This window comes from Typopeltis vanoorti, chromosome 22, assembly GCF_054136105.1.
Source record: "Typopeltis vanoorti isolate ZY-2024b chromosome 22, IOZ_Tvanoo_1.0, whole genome shotgun sequence".
NCBI lineage: Eukaryota > Metazoa > Arthropoda > Arachnida > Uropygi > Thelyphonidae > Typopeltis > Typopeltis vanoorti.
In genome coordinates this window covers 2,932,021-2,957,587 of record NC_143570.1, presented here as the reverse complement: position 1 = coordinate 2,957,587, position 25,567 = coordinate 2,932,021, and the positions used below count along the sequence as shown (strand labels likewise).

The window sequence follows — 25,567 nt, the reverse complement described above, 5'->3', positions numbered from 1 at the left end:
AAACTGACACGTCATTTTTGAGTAGTATCCAAAGATCACGTAAAACAGAAAAAAACTTAAAAAAAACATCGGCAAAGGTGCAGATCTGATAGCTTGCCGATTTACAAAAAAAAACTCGGGGCTAGGAATATCCTGCTTATTCCTTTGAGAAATTAAAACGCATTAAATGATTAGCTTGTTTTTTATATATAAAAAATCTTCTTCGGTCACGAGGCTTACGAACAAAGAGAAGTGCAACAGGATGGAGCAAAAAATAATCTGCTTCTTTTTTTAGAAGTACCGCCCCTTTAATTATATATTTGTAAATAGCCTCTCTTTATTATTATATTTTTAATTGGTGCCTTTTTATAACCTTTCCTTTTTTTTCGTAAATCATTGTCCTGATTAATCTTCCCTGAGCTGAGATAACGAAAGATGCACGAAGTTCCATTTGCGAAATTATCTTTCAGCAATCGATAAATACGTTAACTGGAAATCTGTTGAGCTAAACTGGTCTGGTATCAACCGATGAATTGTTGTATTAACATTTCTGCCGCACAGTTTTCTTAATTCACAATAATTTGATAAAATAGTCCAAAGTTAAAACTAAATGGCTAATTTCCTGAAAAAAAAATCTCTTCAAACTCAAAATTATGACGACGTCGCATATTTATGTGACATAGAAAACAACTGTGATTTGATGTGAAATACAAACATGATTTAGATGAAACATACGAAATGAGATAATTAATAGCGAAAAATATTGGAAATCGTTATGAATCACCCCTAAAATTGGCTCCAAGAAACTTGGAATTCGCAAACAGGTCTTCGAGGGTGGTCGAAGATGATAATCCTAAAGAATTATGACTCTCGAATGCATGTTACGGCACATGCAAGCCTATAAACTAAATGACTGCAATCCTCCGATTCCCCAGGTTTGGCATTCTTCACACAAGCATCCGGATATGCAGGAAATTATTTGCAACATTCCATATTTTGGCCAGACCGGAAGCCTTTTGAAGCGAAAAACAACATAGTGGGTGCTGATCCTTGTAGAAAAACAGAAACAAGACTGTCTTTGCATGCTACTAAAAATATCACACGAAGTGAACTGGAATTCGCAATCATGCCTACTGTTGCTAACAAATATTAGAATTTTTTCGCAAGTAAATAATTTCTGATGCAAAAATCTGACAACCCTGTTTCTTCTTCATTTGTTTGACTCAAACCAAAGAACTTCAAATTTGTTTTCTCTTCCTGTTCTATATTCTCTGACCTGTGCATTTATATTTCCACCCTTATTGTGAATAATACCATCTAAATATTCTTCAAATAAAGTATTTTTCTTCATATATAAATCTTCTTGTGTGCATATACTTGAATAAGTGAGATTGGTTTTCCCTTACATTAAAACACGAACTTCTATTACGAATTCCATCCCTCATTTACTTCTTTACTGATGAGAAAATTAATACTATATTTTTGCTGACCATCCTCTTCTCCTACTCATAATTTCCTCTTTCCTTGTTTCTCCCATTTTTGTCTCGCCCAAACCCAAAACCTTTGATTTCCTTTCCATCATGACATCCACGAACTCCTCATCCTTACATGTCAGTGTCAATATGTTCAATGTTCGTGCGTTGAGGCTTAAGTGCTGTGAAGAATTCATGTTGGAGCTTTAATATGAGCACTGAGAAAGGATTAAAGCTAATTTTAATACTTCCAATATTTCTTCTCCGTCACAGAGACATCTTCCGAGATTACAAAAAACTTTTTATTTGTGTATGTTGTTACAAAAAGTTTTTTGTAATCCCTGAAGATGTCTCTGTGACGGATAAGAAATATTGGAAGTATTAAAATTAGCTTTAATCCTTTCTCAGTGCTGATCATATTCCATCAAACCTGCATCATGAATGTTCACTGTTCCTGTTTTCAATTCCCTTTCCATTTCAGGTAGTTTACCGTTTATATCCTTTCGACTATGGTTCCTTTGTTTCTTTTTAATTTAAATAAATCCAGCTTCACCAGAACCCCGTAAGCCAGAATGTTCAAGCTTCCCATTGAATTTTCGTTCATCAGGCATTCCTTACTAATTCCACTGTCGTCTCATACACGTCCTTAGGTCTCGGAAGTGGAATTGGACTTTGTGAGGCACGTCTTTAAAAACTGCTCCTCAGAAATATGATCACCTACTTGAAAGTGTACGAAAACTGACAAAAGCGACAAATTGGGCAACATGTGGACTCGTGAAAGTAGGAAGTCTGAAAAACTAGCCGCTACTCACTAAGGATGGTGGCTGCTGCCACCGCAATCTCTTCTAAATAACAAGTTTTGTCCCGTAAAGCTGTCGTCGTTCGAAAATGTCGAAGTTGAATATTTTCCTGGAAGTCCACTGAGGGGTTTCGTTTTGAGAGATTTGCAAGTTCGATAAGATAACATTAAAGATACTGAAATAGTTGTACGAAGAAACTACGCTCGCTGTGTACATATTAAACAACTAAAGTGTGAGTTGTTTTCTAAAATTCATTTTTTACAAATGCTTAGGATGGGATTACAGAATTTTTTAAGGTTTCTAAACCTGAAGACTTTAAAAAATAGAATGAAGATTGCCGATATTACCACATATCGGAATGTAAATTTATTACGATGCAGTTAGTAGCCAATTTGTTTACTAATATAACAAGCAGTCTATTAATACAACTACTGTGTTATGCATATAACACAGTAGTTGTATTAATAGCAGTTAACCCTCGATTTAATGGATTAATAGGGACTAAGGGGTGTCCGTTAAATCGAAAGTCCGTTAAATCGCGAATTATTTAAAATAAAAATATCCGTAACAATTATACTTCAATTTTATCAATATTAGCTCTGTAATAAGAAAAAAATTGTTTTACACACACTTTTAGGTAAGTTAATGTGATGTTCGATGTTGAGGCGCTTGGTTTATTTAATCCTGCTTTGAAAAAACTATGAAGTGTTTCGAACTTCTGAATTCTGCTGTTTTTTGTATAATTAACTCCCTGAAATTACGAAAATGCGTGTAATAAAACTGCAGCCGAAAGTCACGCCACGCGACAAAAGAACTAATCACAGCGCGATTGCTGTGATCACGTGCTAAGCATTCGCCGAACATGTTTTATGAGCGGTGACTCATTTAGGGTGGCTAAATTACTACAGTGCTTTTCCAACTGTTCGCCAAAATTTGTTAAAAATAACAGGAAATTAATAACAAAAAATAGCCTGTTAATTTAATTATAAGCAAATCTTGGTTAAAAGCATTTTAAAATGAACAGGTTGTTAATTTTCGCATGTGACATACGGACCAAATTTTGCCCGTTAAATCGAGGGTTTACTGAATTTCAGTAATAGCATATAACCAGAATAATTAAATTACTGTATATGCTAGCACATTCTAGCCTTAGTAATAGCACATAAATAGTACTCGTGTGTTCTAGCTAAATGCTGTTATTTCAGCAACAGAACATTACATTATTCTAGTTATCGTGTCACTGAAACTGGGAGGGCATAAAAAGTATCCAAGGGAATTTTAGGTGATACCCAAGAGATCCAAAAATAATCTTAATGTTTTACCTCTCATTCTTTAAGCATTCTGTTCTGCTCTTATCTGCAAAGTTGCAATCTCTACTTACTGAATTCAATTTCTGACTTCAAAAACGTACACTCCGAGTTGTCCGTTGGCAAAAGAAACTCCAGGAAAACTCAGTGGCTGGTTTGTCGCTCTCATAGCTGCAGACAGTCCAACAATGATCGTAAACAATCCAACAAACAGGAAAGAATGGATGGTGGACGAAACAATGCGAGCAAGGATTTCGTCCTGTTTGAACCTTGATCCTGTTCGTAACTCAAGGCGTTGCAGTAACCGCTTTCTGTATTTGTTTGGATTTTCACAGGCGCATAAGAAATTCATAGCCGTGACTAGCTCATGATGAACAACGTGGAATTTACAATTATTTGGAGTTATTGCTTCCTCTCAATATTCATAAGAGTATAAAACGTATTAACAATGTTCAGTACAGGTTCCAGGTAATGAGTCATTGGAGACTTGCTAATAATAGGAGTCCTGGCCGAATTATCTGTCATGCCAGTGGACACTTCCCACTGAGGCACTACTGATCAGAGAATTAACGAAGAAATGCACGCGATGAAATACGAAATCGACTGGTAGAATCCCTATATTGTCTATAAAACGAAAAAAAATTTGTCCTCGTGATCACCTTCAAAGTGTTCCTCTTCAACAGAAGGAGTTTCAGCCTGTCAGTCAGTTTAAAAGGAGACTCTCTCGGATTCCACCCTCCCTTTCTCTGTCTCTTATGTACATCCAATTCTCGTCAGTCTAAGATGGGGTGCGTCCCTTAATTAATGGTTACAGGCAATTAATGCAACCGACTTGTCACTCCTGTACTGTCCCCCTTAGGGCGATTATTTTACGTCTGGAGATTATGTTCACGGAACTTGTGCGTCTGTTCAGAGCAGGGGTCTCAAACTCAAACGCAGCAAAGGGCCAGTCAGCTGGATGTATATCAGACGCGGGCCGTATTCAATATTATTCTGTGAACCAAAACATAAACTAAAAAAAGAAAGGCTCCAGCAAAGGCCCTTTTGTTGCCGGGCCTTTACGACTTACGTAAACAGTTGCACCACCGTTTCAATTTATAACCATTTTTATTTTTAAATTTTAAATATATAAGTTTAGAAAATATAAGTTCAATTACATTTTATTCATTCTTTAATAAAATTATTTAAATACATAATTTCGACTTCAAAAAATAAAGATTTTTATCTACGAGTCCTTTTTTAATTTGATTTTGATCCTGAAACCTGGCATCTTTTTCTCTGTACTAACATGCCAATGTCTGCTTTTTCGTTTCGTGTAGCAATATGAAGTATTGCATTTAATCTAGAATCTTTTATCCGTGAGCGGATTTTTTTTTTTTCTGTTTTAATCCCCGCAGGATGTTAGAAACATTGACTTTTAGAAAAGAACTCATTAAGGTCTCGGACCAAATACGAAGCCTTCGCGGGCCGTATCCGGCTTGCGGGCCGCCAGTTTGCGACCCTTGGTCTAGAGGAATGAAAATTTCGATTTTCTGGGAGGAAGCTCTCATTGTCCTATCAGACCAGCGAACTCGCTTTTAATTGAAAAGTCTGACAGAGGCTCTTCGTTTAATAGACAGAACTCCTATTCAGGTTTTTCCAATCAAAAGGCTCCGTCGAAACCGACTAAGCTACGAAGACTTCTTCCTTATTTAGTTTTTTAAAATCATCAAATCAACGATGACAATCCAGTACTATCCAATGCTCTTCTGCATTATTTATTTATCTCGCGCATGTTTACGTGCGCCAAAATAAGCAAATTAGACTTGGAGAAGAAATGCGATTTAGTCAATTTTCCTTAAATAAAAATTTTATTTCTTAATTATTCCCATCAACTGAATTCAGGATATGATTTGAATTTCGTAATGAAGACTTCAAGCATAAAAAAGAACTAAACTTTCAGGGAACAGCGTTTGATGTATGATCCCACAGCTTTACCGTCACATCTGCTTACCCATTTGGACCTAAAGAAATATAAAAACAAAAACAATATTAATCGAATGCACGAATAATTGAAAGACTTTTATTCCAATATTTCGGACGATACAAAAAACGCATCTTAAATTTGTAATGGCACACAATATTATAGCAAACATTCCACAGACCTTTCTCGATTATTACGTACCAATGAAAAACGTTGTGAGTTCGAAACTATGATTGACAAGCTGTGATTGACATCATTAAAAGATGACATCGTGACAGCGAAAATAAATCGAAACCCCAAGAAAAGGCACAAAACAGATTAAAAGAGATAGGAAAGTTTTGAATGTGCGTTCTTCTTCTTCTTCTCTTTTTTTTTTTTTTTTTTTTTTTTTATTTATTGCGTACTGGATCTTCTCGATCGTGAGTTCAGCGGGTTCGCAACTTCAGAGGTTAATCTCACAGTATATTACATACGGAACTTTGTACCCTGAACTTCATGGAAAGACGGACACGGTCAACTGGACGACGGCGACTGGGCGATGACCAAGTGGGCGCCGGACATCTGGGCCATAAAATAAAATATGCAATGCTATTCGATTGATCTACTTCCCGCTAAATTTAAATAATATTTTTTTGAGAAACGAGTTAAAAGAACGCTATAAACATAAAATTCGAAAAAAATCGCTTATAATTAAGTTTGTTTTTATTGTGTAGAATTACGAAATTGCATAGAAGTTATATTGAATTTCCCATGCATAAAAGGAGTCAGCTAGTTAATAAATATTTTCGTTTATATCATAACGACAATATTAATTTTTGGTCGTGAAAATCATGCAATGTGAAGCCAAAGCATGAATGAATTATTTGTGGATCGCACATTTTTACTTTCTCCCCCTCTTTTTGCTCACATTTTTGTTATTTTGGCTAGAAAGGATGGAGGTCCTGTTTTCTCTGTTTTGTATTGTTTACTACCTAATAAGACTCTTCAAACATACACAAAATTATTTTATGATACATGAAATGTGGCCATTACTAGATCCCGAAAATATAAATGTGGATTATGAAATTGCCATTCATGAAGCTTCTCGTATAGTATTTCCACAAGCTAACATAAATGGTTGCTTTTTTCATCTCGTACAAAATCTTCGTAAGCATTTAGCTTCATGCAGTCTTTTAACCAGATAAACTTCTGATGCGCAATTCGCTTTAAATTCAAAAATGATCATTAACTTGCTTTCGTTTTAGAACGAGATATAATTTACGCTATTTCTGAACTTCAGAATCATTTATGCAATGAATTTGAACCAATTTTAGAATGGTTTACGAATACATACATAGGTCGTCTAGGAATAACAGAACCAGGGCTCCATAAATTTGCGGAAGTCTGTCATTAAAAATTGCAATTGAGCTTTGGCAGCAGCACAAGTCATCCAAATTTATGGATTTTTATAAATGGACTACAAAAAAATTCAAAAAACATATGATGTTGATTATGAAAGAGCAGTAGCAGGTTATCAGCATCAGCACAAACGTAGACGTTACGATGAAAAATATATTTTGAAAAAAGTTATAAATTACGATAGGGAAAATATAACAGAATATTTAAGGGTATTGCATATAACTAGAATCATCATCATCATCATAAAATTCCTGCCATGTACCCTCAAGGGGTGTACAGGATATGACAGTACTACATGAAAAATTTACATCATTACTAACTTCCTATCTACAATTTTCCTCCAAATCAGTCTGTTACTTGTCAAGACTCCAAACATTATCAGATCTTATATTTCTATCTTTTAAGACATTTTTTACCATATCAATCCACCTATATCTTGGTCTTCCTCTGGGTCGTTTTTCTGCCAACCTGGCAGAGAACACTTGTTTTGCTAATCTTTCCTCTCCCATTCTATTTAAGTGACCATACCACCTGAGATTAGCTCTGCTAACGCATTCCTGGATGAATACAATGTCAAGTTCTTTCCTAATATCCACGTTTTTAATATGATATTGCCATTGATGCCATCTGTTCATGCCTCTAATCTTTCTCAGGACTCTCATATCTGCAGTCTCTAGTCTTTGATCAAGTGTTTTACTTCTGATCCAGCTTTCAGATCCATAAGTTAAAACTGGTTTGAACACTGTCTTGTATACAACTAATTTAGTGTTCCGACTAATTTCTCTCTCATTCCATATGAATTTGTTCAGTTGACTTCCTACCATACCAGTTTTATTGATTCTGTTGTCTATTTCCATATTTAATTTGCCATCTTCACTAAAAATCGTGCCTTAGTAGCTGAAATGTTTTACTTGCTCGACAGGTTCGCCGTTCACAAAACAGTTGAATTTTCAACAATTCTACCTATTTTCATTGTCTTTGTCTTTTTAATGCTGACCTTCATACCATATCTATTACAACAGTTATTCAGTTTGGTCAGGGAATCTTGCAGACTTGTAGCGGATTTATTTAGAAGTATAACATCATCCGCATAAAGCAAAGAGCTGACATTAACATCTCCAATTTTGATATCATGTTTAATACCACTTTCCTTCATAATGTGATCCATATAGATAATGAATAACAGAGGGGATAATGTACATCCCTGTCTGAGTTGTAAGTCACAAATCATGTTTGTGACTTACAACTCAAATAATGACACCATATAACTGCAGCGTATTGAATAGCTTCTCCCTTGGCATTTTATCATATGCCTTTTCCAAATCGACAAAACTTAAATACAGATTTGTTATATTCCCATGCTTTCTCGACTATTTGTCGTAAAGTGAAGATCTGATTCTGACTGCCTCTATTTGGCCTGAATCCAGCTTGTTCTTCACCAAGCATTTCTTCCACAATTCTTCTCAACCGTTTCTCAAGTATACTTGCATAGATCTTGCCAGGAACACTCAGTAGGGAAATACCTCTGTAATTCTCACATTCAGTTTTATTTCCCTTTTTATATATGGGTACTATGAGAGCTCTACTCCAATCATCGGGAATTCGTCCCTCTGCCCAGGCTTTCTGAACTATGCAGTGCAGCCACTGTAAGACTCTTATACCACCATACTTCAGCATTTCTGGTCGAATATCATCTACTCCTGCTGCCTTTTCACATTTCAAGCCTTTAATGGCTTTTTCCTTCAAGTATGGATATGAATTCCTGACTATGCCTGTTGAGTGTTTTTTACCATATGTTGTTATGTAACATGTGTAAATATGTTTGTTCATTACAAAATAATATTAATAGATGAATTAAAAAACTATTTTTTTTCTTTATTTTAATATTGTGCGATTATACCTTTTCATTTCTAAATAATTTTCGGGCGACTCTTTTCAACCATCTCTTCGAAAACGAATTTTCCGAAGGAACGTTTTCGAATGATCAATTCTTCGAACTAATGGATTTTTTTAATTTATCGAAAATTAGAATATCGGAGGAAAATTCACGCAGGTAAGCTTAGGTGAAATTAGGTCGTTAGATCTGGATTAATTTTAGTCTTTTTTTTTTCAATTATGTGAAAATAACTCATAACTCATAGTTCATAACTTATAATTCATAAGTCTTAACCATATTTATATTTATATATATTTTACCAATATTTATAAAAAAAAATTAAAAAAACAAAAACACGCCAAATCGTATGTCTGCTATGCGTGCAAAAAATTTTGTTTCTGCGGTTCAAATTACGGTCGCCCAATTAACAGTCGCCCGCTTGGTTATCGCCCAGTTGTCGTGTACCCTGGAAAGATGTCTGCACACTAATACACATTGTCCAAAAAAGAAATGGGTTCGAACCGTGTGTGGAACAACGCTTGTCCAGATCGGACCCCAGTAAACTAATGATGGTAAGCTGTTCTATGGAGCGACAAACCAAAAATCCACACGAAATACCTCTTCTGATATCTCATGGACATGTTCAGACATGACGGTTACAGAAAAAAAAATGTTATTCTTCGATGCATCATCTCATCCGTTGAGTGTGATTATGATGTAGGACTGATTTTCTTGGCTTCCACTACAGATGACTCATGAAAAAAAAAAAAAAATGAACGGCAAAGGTTATATTGATATAATTGGACTTTGTTTGAGCTGTGGCAACACGATGTAAGGAAACACAAGTTTGAAATATCAGAATTGACAGCACAGAGTCATGAATTCTATAGAATCCTATTTGAATTCTTAATTTTCCTCTAAGAAGTGAGTGCTATTTTGGCGTAGCAATGAGTCAAGGTGTTAAAAGGTGGCATCTGTAAGCGACCGCAGGTGCACTCAATTTTGTGAAATGCGCAGATGTTTATAATTTTTATATAAATGATGTTTATAATTTATATAAAACAGGGTGCGTATGATGGATTAATGGTCTACTTACCACGCTTTGAAGCCTCGCTTCTTATAGATCTTGAGAGCACAGCTTGCAGCTTTACTGATATCGTCTATAACAATATCTGGGGAAAAAAGGAAATAAATAAAATAAGGAAGTTGTTTTTAGTATCGCCATCTGAAACCCTCAACCATGAGTTCAAGACTAATATTATGAAGCCAATGGCCTCGTGATATTATGATCAATCTCTTAATCTCATGTGTTCTTCTAGCAAGTCTGCCTGTTTGCGGCATACAACAACAACAACAAAAAAAAAAAACCTCTAGTTTCTATGAGGGAAAACCTTCCACCTCCATATGAAACTGGATAACTCACATTTGGTGGAAAAATGTTGCCCTAGACGAGATTCCAACCCAGGTCTTTCCTGGCCGAACGGCAAATATCGAGATGTCCTAAGGACTGCACTATCGAGTAACCTGATAATCAGTTGTGGCTCGTGGCTTGAAATCGTGGGGTGCTGCAACTTTCGAAATACACATACACACTGTAACTACAGTGTATACGTGTTTGGATAAAATATCAAAATTAGGTTAAAAATTTAAAAAAAAAAGTAAACATGAAAAAAACATTGTTTATTATCGATAAAATTATACAGTTTGGATAATTCAAATTTACTTAAAAATAAAATCCATTATCATAACCCCAATAATGTTCTAAAACAATAACTATAACAAATGTCTTTAATTGTAACGTCCACATATTTAAATAGACGGAGTAAACACGATAAGCACTACGAACACTCTACTACTGGCGCAAACTGCACATAAACAACAGTGGAACTGCGTGAGGGACAGTACAGCATTAAGCTAATAGCTCGCATCTCACTATGACGTGCATATGCTTGCGCGCGTAGCAATATGGCATTTTGATTATTTTGACTACTTGTCATATATTGAAACTTTTCACTTGCATCAATTTTATGAAACCCCTTCAATATTTTAAAAGTTTCTATCGTGTCTGTCTCCTGTTTTCTGTCTATCAACTAAACTTTATAACCACACACCTTCAGCCTATCCTCGTAGGAGTATTCCACAGACTGTCTTCATCTTGGTCACTTCTCTCTGAATCCTCTCGACCACCTACTGATTCCCAAGAAACCCAGGGAAGTTAGTAAATAACCTTGCGTGGGTAGGAGCAACATTAAAAAAAAAAAAAAAATGGAACCCTCAAAAACAAAAATGAATATTTTAATTTTATCTGACGCTTTTACGAAGTAGGGCGGACTGACAAGTTCTGTATATACAGCAAGAACAAAGATGTGAGCTGTGTGTGTGTGTGTGTGTGTGTGGTGGAGGGGAATCAAAGACTACAGCATTATTTTAAGGGAAGGAAGTACGACAGGGATGGGTAACAGGGAAACTGCCGCTGGAAGAAAGAGCCAGAGCCGCCTAGTTGTTAATAAAAGAATTAAATGAGTGGCTCATTACGAGAAGTTTAACCGGGAAAAGATTTTGTTTCATTTTCTGCATACTTTCTCTCTATTAATGTAAATCTTTCTCGTTCTTTTTTTTTTTTGTTAGCAGAGAATTCTTTTTTGGTCGACAGGCACGATGGCAACATACGAAAGGCATGTGCGTGTGGCCTCCCTGTTTTCATAGTAGCGAGCTCTTCCGGTTCCTCCTTCGAATCTGCTGCCGACAATCATTGATCTTGGAGAAGTGCCCGCTTCGGGATTACGTTCTGTGCTCACAGTTTCTTTCTTCTGTACTTTTTCGATGTTGGCAATCCTTCGCCAGCAGTTTGTCATTATAGTAGGATTGAAGTCGTGGTTTGTTTTTTTTTTTTCTTCCTTTCTGTTTCTCTCGAACACCTTGACTTTGTTTGGCTCAACAACGTAACAGCTGCCTTTGTTATTTCAGTTCTTCGGGCGGATCTCTCTCTGTAGTTAAGTCAGTTGCAGGTGGGTCGAAATCGAAATGTCTAAACTAAAAATACGCAGACTAAATTAGCTAAATATAAAGTTACGCACTTAAAAATAAACAAATAAGAAATGTTTTGAAGCTTCGGAGATAAATTGAAATCTGGGACGAAAAAAATTGGCACGAGCGGGGAAAAAAAAAAAAAAAAAAAAAGGAATGTTATGATGGTATTCATACCTCGCAATTTCAGATAATAAACTATACCCAAGCCAATGCTAACGACTGACTTTCTGAATGAAATAAATAAAAGAAATCATAGACACTTAATCTTGGGGGTCGTCGATTCGAGCTCCTAGTCGGACAGTTTCTGTTTACCCGAGGAATAGAATATTTATTCCCCTTTATGTCACTGCAAAGGAGGCTTCAAACCAGCAGTGTCCAACTATCGACCGTTTCTATTTCAAGGATAATGGTGAAGGTGGAATGGTTGGTTTAGGGTTAGAACACAAGACTGGATCGATGAAAGTAAAAATCTATAGAGAACGCAACGTGGTTTTGTTTATCTTGTTTCAGTAATCTAATTTTGAGAAGGCATTTGATAGAATACCGAGAGATAAACTGATAGTGGAAGTGAGGAAATAGGAATAAAGAATAAATTGGTAGTATTGGAATGGTTGGTTTGAGAGATATCATTCAAAATTTGCAGGGGGGGAAGTCGTCAACATATAACTTTATATGGTGACGATCTAGTTCAAGGTTTGTAAGAGAATATACAGTACTCGTTTGCAGATGGCGCAAAATTTGGAAAGATAATAGCAGAGAACTCTGATATACGAGTAGTGTTACTTCAAGGTGATTTAAACAAGCTGGTTCAAATGTGCAGAGATGGGAATGTCCGTTGAATGTGGCCAAATGTAGTTTTACACTTAGTAAGAGGAAAAAGAAAAGAAATGCGCGTGTCGTAAACGGGAAGACTTGTAATCAGGAGGTAGAGCAAGTGAAGAACTCAGATTAATCAGAGGTCAAGGGCTAAGTTTAAAATAAACATTGTGACAGTTGTGAAAATCATCGTGAAGAATGCTGACGAGTGGAAATAAAAATGTGAGTGCGCGTTGTATAAGGCATTCATCAGCTTGCACTTGGTTACTGTACACAAATGTGGTTTCCTAAATATCTAGTAAATGAAATACTGGAGACGATCCAGATGTGAATACTTATAGCAGGGCTGTCAATATTGCATATAAGGATAGATTGAGGAAGTATATGGTTGCGTAACTTAGCAGCAGGAAGAAGAAGAAGAAAGGAGGTTATCATATTATGTAGAGAAAGTGCTGTGTTTGACATTGAGTAATAGGAGGACAAAAGGCAAGGGTGCATGATCAAGAGGAAAGAGACGTGCATTTCTTGGGAGGAGGGGTAGGAGATTGGAATATGAGTTTCTAGAGTGGATTGTCAGAGTACACTCATAAGAATCAAAGTTAGATATGATAGGCAACATTTGTGTGTAAAATGAAAAGCCCTTCCATGATGAATCTGGTGACGGTGACATGTCAGACAGTATCTTTAACTGAATGCAAAAGAAAACATCTTCATATAAAGAGTGCCATAGAGGAACTTGAAGTTGGAATAGATGAGGTATTGGTTAAAATCATACTGAATCTGTTGCAACTGCAACAGTAATAACCTTTGATTCATGGATAGCTTGAACTGCTTATTGAACTAGTGAAGGCTTGAAGGATAGAGATTGGCTTCCCCCAATTGTCTTTATAAAATCAGCTACGGTTGGAACTTCGCTTTGGAACAGGACGTAACCATTTGGTGCATTCGTTTCTCATATTTCATAATGTTAACCTTAAAGTTGACTTAGAGGTATTTGCCGGCAGTCCTGTACTAGAAAAGAATTGTGAAGTATTAAATGGGTTTTCTGCTAATAGCATAAAAATGCTCATACTTACCGGTACAAGGAACGCCGCATGTGCTCTTTGCTCCCTTTAAGCAATCTTTTTCATTTATCTGCAATAATTAAAAGATAAACAAACTGTAGACAATAATTGCTAATCAGAAATTATATGTACAAAGATACAAACGCCCAGTGTGTGTGTAGTTTAAAATTAAAAAAAAATAAATTTAAAATAAAAATTTTAATTTAAAAATATATAAGGAATAAAAATAAATAAGGAATATAGATGAAGTTTTATGGTGTTATTCCAAACTTCATTAATTTCAAACGGAGATTTCAAATCCCTATGGTGGGAGTACGACATCTCCTTTTATGAGCGTATCGCTAACACAAAAAGTTGGCTTAGTAATGGAAGAGCTTGAAAATATTTTGGATACAACTTCGTGACAGAATATTATTTTCTTACTCAAATACACAAGCAGATAGGAAGACTTGAAAGAAACTAAGTTCACCAGAATGTTTCATTTTGTAAAAGCGGAACAGATAAGCACGATCCAGTCTTGTAGTCGAGGAATCCTTTAGATAAAATCGTTGTGAATAAGCCTAAATCCGCAGCAGAACAAGTGATTCTTTAAAAAGACCTGAATTTTGTAGTCTGTCCAAAAAAACTACCAAAAGAACTTATTTTAATAAAAACTAAGTGGGCAACTTCCTTCTTAATTCCACAGGAAGCTTCTGTTGCCCATCGTTTTAAATGGACTCTGAAGCCTCCAACTGACAATATTATACCACCAGAGAGGATTTACAGTAATCCTTGATACTGATGAACATAATAGAAAGATCAAGCAACTCTCTCCACACTACTGATACGTTCTCCGTGCTGGATTACAATCCTGCCAGACTCGCTAGAGAATCTTACCTGGTGAATTCAATATACCATATTACCACTCAGGTCTCTTCATCCTCTTATCCCACGACTTTACAGGACTCCAAAAATTCACAAAGATATGCATCCGCGCCCATTTGTTGAAAGTATAACTCCTCAATATAAAATCTTTACAAATGCTTAGCAAACCGCTTCTTAAAGGGCTTGATAGGGCAGTTCATTATCTGTGATTAAAAACTATGAACTTCGTTTCTACCACCCACAACATCGATTTAATGAACAGAATATCTTAATGAGTTTTGATGTCGTTAGTTTGTTGATCAACATCCTAAATGATGAACTTTTCAGGTTTCTCTAAGATAAATTCTCTTAAAAAAAATCACTGACCTTCTTAAACATTGTATAACATTTGAGTATTTTAAGTATAATTTTAAATAAAATTTATTCAACTGATATCCCCCCAATAGAATGGAAAAAAGCAATTGTGATTCCTATCTTTAAAAAAGGTAATAGAGATGACCCTAAAAACTACAGAGATATCAGTATACTAAATTCCTGTTACAAAATATGCAGCAGAATCTTAAATAACAAACTAATGAAATATTCCGAAAACTTTATTCTAGAGGTACAAAATGGATTTAGAAAAGGACGATCATGTATAGACCCGGCCTTTTGCCTAAAATTAATAATAGAGAAAAGAAGAGAATATAATTTAGAAACACATATTGCATTTACTGACTTTGAAAAAGCATTTGACAAAGTTAAAAGAAACATTTTATTTAGCATATTAAAAGAAAGACAAATACCAAATAATATCCTAAAAGCTATCACAAGTATATATGAAAATAATCAAATACAAATAAGATTAAATCACGAGCTATCATATACGAGAGAGATAAACCAAGGGGTCAGACAGGGATGTTCCCTCTCAGCAACTCTTTAATATCTACTTAAATGAAATAATAATAAAATGGAATAAAAATTTACATCAAGGAATTAAACTTTCTCCTACAGTAAACTTAAACACTCTCCTCTTTGCCGACGACCAAATAATAATTACAAATTCTGAAGATAAACTACAGAAAGCTATTTTAGATCTAAATGAGATATCCAAAGATTATGGTATGATAATATCAACAGAAAAATCAAAAACTATAACCTTTAAAGGACAAGATCCAGCAAGAACTAAAATAGTAATAGATAACAAGATCTTAGAACAGGTGAATTCATTTAACTACCTAGGATGTACGATCACATATGAAAAAGATATAAACGTAAAAATTGCAAAATATTTAAAAATAACAGGTGTAATTAACTCTATATTTAAACCAAACCTAGTTCAAAAACAAACCAGACTAAAAGTATACAATACATTAGCCCTATCAGTCTTAATGTGTGGAAGCGAAATCTGGACAATAAAACAAAAAGAGAAACAAAAATTAACAAACAGCAGAAATGAAGTTTATGAAAAAAACTGCAAAGTATACCCTATTTGATCACAAAAGAAACGCAGATATTATGAAAGAATTAAACCAAGAACCAGTAATAGAAAAAATTACAAAATATAAACATAAATGGATGGAACACGTTCAAAGAATGAAAACAGAAAGATTACCAAAACAAGCCTTAAAGTACAAGATATTAGGAAAAAGAAAACCAAGACGTCCTCTTAAACGATGACTTCTAAGGCTGGAACAGACCATGCTAGGCCTAAATCCTTGATACCATGATGATGATGATGAAGTATAATGATTTCACAGGTCTAGCATTCCACAGAACTCGGGTCCAGCAATGATGTTTCTCAGATATTAGCAAGCTTTTATATGGAAATGTTTGAGAAGAAAGCCTTAGAATAATACTTTCTCAAACTTAAGATCTGGATGAGGTATAATGATGACGTTTCCTTAATATGGAGTCACCAATCACTTTTAAGTATTGTTTTGTGTTAACCTTTTTTTTCCTGTTTAGTCATATTAATCTTATATGTATATACGAGTGCATATATATATATATATATATACACATACACTAGAGGGCCCCTGTCCCTGGCGCCCCCCCCGCCGAGTTCCTGGCTGGTAAGACAAAAAACGTGACATAAAAATGTTTCAAATTTCGGCTTATCTTTATATATAGAGAGAGTAGATATATATATACCTTTAGTGGTCAGTTGTTTATTGAGAACACCTACACGATTCATGAAATCCACCGCTTGGTTGAAGGCAATTAATGCAAGTAGGCAAATATTGAAGGTGTGTGTGTGTGGTCCATGTTGACATGATGGACTAATTTCTAGAGTATGAAGTATGTGGTAAACGCATGTAGGACAGAAGAATAAAAGCTACATATGCTTGATGTTATCTCTGGAGAAGTAATGTACTACTTCTGCACATTACTTCTCCAGTAATGTACAGAAATAGTACAGATTGTACCGTCATATTCTGCTATGTGCAGGCTGGAAAACATACCGGATCAAATGATGCAAGTCCTTTGGATGCTGTCCGTCCCAAAAGATTCAATGAAAGACTATTGTAGGAAGATGGGAAAAATTGTAGTTATGACACTTCTCTAAAACGCGCATTGCAGAATTACCATTGAGGCCGAAAGAAATTTTTGATGTCTGGTTGCTCACGATTTTTTTAATCCCCCGTTGACAAAAGATTACGGAAGGCATCGACTCTAAATTACTTGGTGTATCAGGAGATCTCCTTATTCACCAGTACAGTTGATGGAGAAGTATGATGCCGGGAGGATCAATCTATCGCGAATGCTGCAAAGATTAAGTTACAAGCTTCGATTATCTCAAAGCTGTAAGCTTAATTATTCCAAATGATGTTCATACGTGAAAAATATTTATATTAAAACAAGTACTAAAACATGCAGAAGTGAGACTAACTCCATTGAAAACCGTTTCCTAAATTTCGTACGTCTGCGAGACGGTGAAGTAATTGACTACCAGATACGCATGTTTGGTCAAAACCCTGATGGCTCAATTGCAGAAATCCTTGTGGAGCCGAATTCGGACTCGTTCGGATACGGTTACGTGAAAAGTTTAATGTTTAACTATCCTGTCGGTTCCTTTTATTTCTGACATCAGCGCTCTACAAAGAAAAGTTGATGATGCCAAATATCGTGGACCGAACAGAACTGTTTGCCATTCGTGTTTGGATTATGATAAATATCCTCTTAATATTTAACCAATATCAACTGATCTTCATGAACTGAAAGGCGATTCCGGCTATTTGTTGACGTGCAAATATTAAGCAATGAGTGGAAAGAAATCATTTACTCTTAGGGATATGTTTGAGGAGGATCCAGTGTCGCTCCCTTACAAATGAAAAAGAGATTAGTTAATCTTAATGGTTAATTTTTCTTAATAATTAATGTTTTCTTAATGTTTTAAAAAACTATTTTTTAACTCCATATACATGAATTTAATTTACAATTTTAATTTAAAAAGAAACGAACGATCAGATTACATCTTGGAAATGTTTTGCCAACATATTAAGTTACATAAATATCTTCTCACCTGGAACAGACCAAAACTATGAGTTCCGTCCGGATTTTGTGTTAGAGAAGTAGTACTGAATCCGCTTTCAACCTGAATCAGGCATATCCCTGAAAAGAAAAAAAAAATCTATTTGTATAATATTAAAATGCTAATAATAAAGACCAAAAGTGGAAAAATTACACGCATATTCCAATTTTTCCCGAAAATCACTGGTTTGACGATACTTCAATTCTGTATCTGGCTATTCTTCTCTTGACCAAGTGTTCAGGGCTCCTATAGCTTTAGATGCTAGATATTTATGCGGAACCATACAGCCTCGGTTTCCATGGTAAACCAGCTGCATACAAGCCGCATAATACCACCAGCAAATTCTATTCTGACTTGACTTGGTGGGTACAGAACCAGCCATAACTGATTCACTACCAGTTATGGCGTTCTGATATATTTATTGTTAATATTGTGATGTAACACCTCCAAGGAGTTCTGACTCATCGTGGGAGAACACACACACACACACACACACACACACACACACACACACACACACACACACACACACACACACACACACACACACACACACACACAAAAAAAAAAAAAAACGCACAACAGCATCTACTGCTCATCACCACCTCCAATAGTATTTTTTGTTTGTAAATTACGCATTTCTTTTCCTCAAGGGCTCACTTTAGTGAGTACGGGCATGGCAAACCCGAGGTACCAGATGCTGTACCATGCCTTACTTCATGTAATATACATCTATAATATTATTCTGTAGACTGGTCCCTCCTCTTCTTTCTCCTCTCCTTTCTCCTTCCCCCTGATACTATTAGAGTATTCGAGGCTTAGGAGTGAGTCTTCCCTATCTTCCTAAGTCATTTCGTCTTATGCAGCCACCGAAGGAGACAAGCTAGCCTCAATAGGTGACGATCCCAAGCCCGGATAAATGGCGAGGGTTGATGTCAGGAAAGGCATCCGGTCATAAAACTTCAATGCCAGCTCAAACTATGATATGATTCAAAGAGAAAATAATATAAGGGCTAGGGCGTACCCCTTAAGCGAAGAGCAGCCACATCGCCCTACAGCTGCGAGAAGTGGACGAGGGCTACCGCATCAAGGGCGGGTGTGGTTAAAGAAGCGAGCCCAGCAGGTGGAGAGGATGTTGCGAGTGGGAACACTGAATGTTGGAAGCATGACTGGAAGGGGAAGAGAGGTGGCAGACATAATGAGGAATTTGGACATTTTATGTGTGCAGGAGACAAGGTGGAAGGGGGTAAAGGCAAAGGAACTGGGAGATGGATATAAATTGTTCCACTCCGGAGCGAATAACGAGGGAAGAAATGGTGTAGGAATTGTGGTGTGTGGCAGAATGAAGGGCGAAGTACTGGAAGTGGGTAGAAGGAACGACAGCATCATGCGAATGAAATTGTGTTTTGGAGAAGAGCGGGTGGTCGTATTATGTGTATATGCCCCGCAAGTTGGTTGTACAGCAGAGGAGAAAGATGAGTTCTGGAACGTGTTAGATGAAGAAATGAGGGAACTGGAAGAAAATGAGATGGTGATTGTCGGAGGAGACTTGAACGGACACATAGGGAGACAGAATAGAGACTGTGAAAGGGTGCATGGTGGCCATGGAGTGGGAATGATGAACCAGGAGGAGAGAGGGTTGTGGACTTTGCAGTAGCGTTTGATCTGGCAATTGTGAACTCGTTTTTCTACAAGAGGGAAGAACATTTGATAACATTTAGGAGTGGTAACAACAGTTCACAAATGGACTATATTTTGACTAGAAGAACACATCTTAAGGTTGTGACAAATTGTAAAGTAAATCAAACAGATCAAATAGCAGAGCAACACCGACTGCTGTGCGCAGACTTTAAAATAAGATCGAAGATAAGAACCTCTGGATGCCATGGGATGAAGACAATTAAGTGGTTTTGCTTAAAAGAGGAGAGTGTGAGGAATCGTTTTAGGGAGAGGGTGTTAGAGAGGATTTTGGATGGATTGGAAAGTGTACAAGATTGGTGGAAACATTATTTAAAACTAATCCTGAGCTGTGCAATCGAAGTGCTTGGTGAGACATCTGGAAAGATTAGAGAGCAGAAGGAGGATTGGTGGTGGAATAATAATGTACAAGTGGCAGTGACAGCTAAGAGGAAGGCAAAGCAGAAGTGGGATGAGTCAAGAGTGGAAGAGGACAGAGAGGTGTACAGAGAGAGAAAGCAAGAAGCCACGAGAGTTGTGGCACAGGCGAAGGCCATGGCATATCAAGATCTGTATGATCAATTAGAAACAAAGGAAGAACAGAGAAAGATTTACCAACTAGAGAAATGTAGAAATAAAGCAGCAAAGGACATCTTACATGTGAGGTAGATCAAGGACGCTGAAGGAAGAGTATTAGGGAGGGATGTGGACATAAAAAACACATGGAAAATATACTTTGAGGGACTTTTGAATAAGGAAATGCAAGGACTCAGAGAAGATGGGTAGCCTTCTGAGGATGGTGCAGAACATCAGTAGAGTGGAAGTGACGGAGGCCATGAAGAGGACGAGGAATGGAAAATCGGTGGCCCCAGAAGAATCCCAGTGGAGGCATGGAAGGCACTGGGGGAAGTGGGAATTGACCTGCTGTGGAAACTGTTCATGAAAGTTTACCAACAGGAAAATATACCCGAGGAATGGAGGGAGAGTACTCTTGTCTCCCATCTACAAGGGTAAAGGGGATGCACAAGACTGTAAAAATTACAGAGGAATAAAGTTGATGTCCCACACAATGAAAATCCTAGAAAGGGTTCTTGATGGAAGACTGAGGAAGGAGGTGGAAATTGCAAAGGAACAATTTGCCTTCATGCCTGGTAGATTAACAACAGATGCTATCTTTGGGTTACGGCAGATGATGGAAAAGTATCGAGAGTAACAAAGGGGGCTACATCTGGCATTTATTGATCTGGAGAACGCATACGATAGAGTGCCAAGGCAAGAAGTCTGGAGGTGTCTGAGGGAGAAGAAGGTGCCGGAGAAATGTCAGGTTGGTGCGGGAAATGTACAGAAATGTGAAGACAAGTGTTCGGACCTGTCTGGGACAGACAGAAAGTTTTCAAGTAACAGTTGGCTTGCATCAAGGATCAGCATTAAGTCCGTTTCTGTTTAATATTGTGATGGAGGTGGTAACAGAGGAGGTGAAGGAATATGCGCCTTGGACAATGTTGTATGCAGATGACATCTTGCTGTGTGCAGATTCAAGAGAAGAAGCGGGAACTAAACTGGAAAGATGGAGAAAAGTACTGGAAGAGAGAGGTATGAGACTGAGCAGAAGTAAGACAGAGTATATGTGTTGCACAGTGGGCAGTGGCCAGGAGACAGATCTGGATCTGGAAGGAAATGTCATCAGGAAGGTGAGAGACTTTAGATACTTAGGTTCAACAGTGGAAGAAGATGGAGGAGCTGAGAAGGAAGTGGGATGCAGGATACAAGCGGGTTGGAGGAACTGGAGGGAGATGGCTGGAGTGTTATGCGATAAGAGGGTGCCGATCAATCTGAAAGGCAAAATCTATAGGACAGTAGTGAGGCCAGCTATGACATATGCTATAGAAACTGTGGCCCTGAGGAAAAATAACATCAGCAGGATGGAAGTAGCAGAGATGAGAATGCTTAGGTGGATGTGCGGTGTGACCAGAAAGGATCGTCTGAAAAATGACTATGTGAGGGGAACAGTGAAAGTTACGAACTTAGGAGCGAAGATACAGGAAGAAAGGTTGAGATGGTTTGGTCATGTGATGAGGAGGGAGGACGAATATGTGGGAAGAAGGGTCATGCAGATGGATGTGCAAGGAAGGCGGAAGCGTGGGCGGCCAAAGAAGAGATGGAGGGAGCTGGTAGAAGAGGACTTGAAGATGAAGAACTTGGATGTGGTGACAGCCCAAGACAGGAAGGTGAGGTATATATATACGGGATCAAAATTTCCCGTTTCGGGAGAAAAATTCCTGCTACCACAGTATGTGATTGGCTAACTCTCCAAATTATGGTATGGATTGACGATAGTTCTTCAATCCCTATCAGTCACTGGTGTTTTTAAGAGTATATATATATATCATAGTCCGCGCGGTTAGCCTAGTGGCTTTGCGCTTCGCAACCATATGCCTGGGGAAGGAGTGTCCTAGGTTCGATTCCCGTCGGAGACGTGAGGAGCTGAAGGATCTTTCTCAGCCATAGCCAAGTTAGCCGGTCTTGGGCGCGGGCAGTAGGGTTTTTTTCCGCCAGTTTATCTGGTGTTTTTCATCCCGCAAGCAGGCAAACCGGCCCCTTGAACACACAGGGATACAGCCAAGAATACCTTGAGGCATAGGAGTGACCATTCTATCCTCGTATTTCGGTTACGAAATCCAAGCATGCTTGGAAGGTTGTGGGCCTTAAAGGCCTGTTAAAGCCAATGGGATAGGATATATATCATATGCATGTAAATAAATCAACATGCAAAACATAAGTCTTTACTATTTATGCTATGAGTGCTAAGAAAAAGAAAATAAACAAAAGGTCAGGTGAAACATAAATATTTGCATTTCTTTACATGCTTTATATGTAAACCTGTTTACGAAGATGACAAACATGCCCCTGAAAATTAGCAAACAGTTCTCAAACCATACCTAATTGTATTAAACTACCAGTTCAACAACAACAAAAAAAAAAAAAAAAAAAATTAAAACGTTTACAAAACGGCGTAGAAAAGCATTCTAGCTCACCATGTATAAAATCCCATAATTTGTTGGCGTGAGATTTGAAATTGTCCATTTTACAATAGCGTGCAATTTCTAAAAGTATTAAAAGAAATATAAAATAAATAAATCCACTAACGCCTTTTATTCTCTTATATAGGGGATAGGCGAGGCCTTTTCAGTCTTAATTTTAGAGAATGAGGGGACATGCAGTCTCTATCATAGGCAATCAGAGATAGCTGGCCCATGATTACCACTCATTATATAAACGGGCACAGGCAAAGAAAGGGAGACAAGTGTCATCATCTAGTGATCCCTAATCCTAACACAGTATATTATTCGTCTGAAATAGCGGAGGTTCTAGTGTCGATTTTCTTGAGTTTAAAACCTGAGTTTTCAGGTTTTAAACTCAAATCGAGAAAACAAAATCGCTCTCCCGTGCCAGGGATTAGCGGAGGGTTAGTTTCTATAGGCTGACTAGATTCGAAAACGTTTCTTCGGGCAGCCTGGTGCTATGGGCTCAACGTCACTTCCACATTGCTACACAGGAGAGTTCTCAACTGGAGTTTCATGCGGCAAAGCAGGCAAATCGATATGAGAATACACGCAATTCACAGACAAAATACTGTGTAGAGTGAAATTCGATTGGGTTTGCAGAGTAATTCCCACATGGAGTCGTGAGATAAAAGGTAAAGGAGGATTCTCCTCCGAAATAGATTTGAGTAGGCAATTATAATTAAGATCGTCATTGAAATTACGAAAACAATGTAACAAATAATCAAATACGTTAACCTGGAGATATAGGAAAACACGTATATCTAATTTAAATAGAATAGAAATCTATATTAGCTTTATATAAAAAAATACAAAAAAAAAAAGGTTTTAATGCTTGTTTTGAATATTTGGGTGAAATTTTCGAAAACAATAGTCTGTCTATACTTACAATGGGCTATTGTGTCCTTACTGAATCCATGCTTTTCTATCAATTCTTGGGCAAGTGCACAGGGCTGATAAACTTTAGCCTCAGTAAACGCTACTGCAATGCATACTAAAACCCACAACGATTTCATTGTAAAACTCGAAGGTAGAAAGCAATGTCCACTATATAGCATATTGTCGTAAGTTTTGTGTTTTAGTTATCTAAAAATAACGTTTTACAAGTCGAACAAAGTTCGGTTATGAGTTCGTGCCTCGAATACGTTTACAATGATATCTTTCATACACATGCATGATTCTGATAATAACTTACAGGAACGGTACCGCAATTTAAAAGCTGTCTTAGAAATATATCACTTAGATTTTATCCTCTCCCCCCCCTACTCGAAATAGTGTAAGTAGTCTAACATGTGCAGTCGCAATCTTGTAAAAATTTGCTTGTCACTTGCCAAAAGGTAGTTCATTTTCGTACTTGATCGTGTGGTTATTACATTTTATCTTTAAAAAAAAAGTCTCTCCAGGATTTCTGAATTATTTTTAGTTTACAGGAAAAATGCACTTTACAAAGCAGAAGCGATTTTTTTAAAGTCATTATTAATGTTTGTTTATCACTATTATTTTACGATTATACTCCAGCTCTTTCTACTGTTGGCATGTTTGTTTATTGTCTTTGAATCGCCCACAGGCGTCTAGAAATAAAACTTTCCCCTTTTCTAGAAGACTACTTAACCATAATTGGAATTCGGTTCTAAACAAAAAAAAAAAAAAAAAAAAAAAGCAAATAAATAAATAGAAGCTTAAAGAGATGTTTAGCTTATCGCGTTATAATGCAATGGGAAGGAGGTTAAAATGGAAATAAATAAAAGTTCGGAACAGATGGCACCAGCTGTTCGACGGCATATTAGAGAATATTTGCACCTGTTTAATGGCGTGGAAACATCTGTCTTATCGATAGTATATCAGAATATTTGCATTTGCAGCTGTTTTACTTGATTAAACATACGAAAAGTTGCTAGATTTTGACGAAATGATATCTGATAATCTTAGAACCATGAAGGTAATTTGAAATTTGATTTACCCAACATAATTCTAATACCAGAATTTTCTAGGTGCGTTTCGTAATGACTAACCGACAAATTTTAAGTGATCCTAAATACAGTATCATCAAACTAGGGAGAATTACTGTTATTGTTTTAATTGTTTTTGACAATAAAAGAATAGGGAACGGAAAAATCTATTAGGGTCAGCAGATGCATACACGTTTATTAAAAGTAAATTTCTCCGTCCATGCGCAAATTATTTTGAAACTTTGAATGGATTGATTTTACGCAGATTTCGAATCGTTAATAAATGTCAGATTCTCAGTTTTGTTTCAGTTTAACTTTCTGAAGGGACTTCAAAAGATAAAACGTTTCGAGATTATAGTTTGCAATAACTTATTTTCGACTGGACGGCGTTTCATTAAATTTGAGATTTAGGATGCACACGATAAACTATTTATATGTATTTCAATTGCGAATTTTTAAAATATGGTAAAAAGTTCAACTGTATTAAAATTTACTGTACTGGTTGTAGTTAATAAAGCGCATTATAAATTAAGTCAAAATAGTGTAACACTACTCTGTCTTTGAATAAGAACTGGCATAATAGTTCTACCAAAAACAATGGAAATACGATAGAAAATTCTGTGCTAATTATTAGAATACTGTCCGCCTGGTTAGCTAGTGGCTGTGCGCTTCGCAACTATATGACTGGGGAAGGAGTGTCCCAGGTTCGAAGACGTGAGGAATTTGAGGATCTTCCTCAGCCATAGCCAAGTTAGTCGGTCTTGGGTGCGGGCAGTAGGTTTTTTTCCGGCAGTTT

At 36.7% G+C, this 25,567-nt stretch overlaps 1 protein-coding gene across 1 annotated transcript; it reads right to left on the bottom strand.

The window, feature by feature from the left end:
• Positions 1-5,389: 5,389 nt before the first annotated feature.
• LOC150094114 (lysozyme-like) lies at positions 5,390-24,066 on the bottom strand. Its single transcript, XM_090412332.1, has 5 exons — positions 23,712-24,066; positions 18,075-18,163; positions 13,718-13,775; positions 9,892-9,967; positions 5,390-5,561 (listed from the first exon to the last, which is right to left on the bottom strand). Exons 1-5 carry the CDS (start codon positions 23,878-23,880, stop codon positions 5,489-5,491), a joined length of 465 nt encoding a protein of 154 aa, XP_090268458.1. The 5' UTR covers positions 23,881-24,066; the 3' UTR covers positions 5,390-5,488.
• Between the last annotated feature and the right edge of the window lie 1,501 nt (positions 24,067-25,567).

What these genes read in the sequence shown, in the direction of transcription:
- LOC150094114 (XM_090412332.1), bottom strand. Translation starts at nt 23,880, where the DNA reads ATGCTATATAGTGGACATTGCTTTCTACCTTCGAGTTTTACAATGAAA. An exon ending in ATGCGGCGTTCCTTGTACCG is followed by an intron (nt 9,968 to 13,717) that starts GTAAGTATGAGC and finishes TTTTTTCCCCAG; the next exon opens with ATATTGTTATAGACGATATC. An exon ending in AAGCGAGGCTTCAAAGCGTG is followed by an intron (nt 5,562 to 9,891) that starts GTAAGTAGACCA and finishes ATATTTCTTTAG; the next exon opens with GTCCAAATGGGTAAGCAGAT.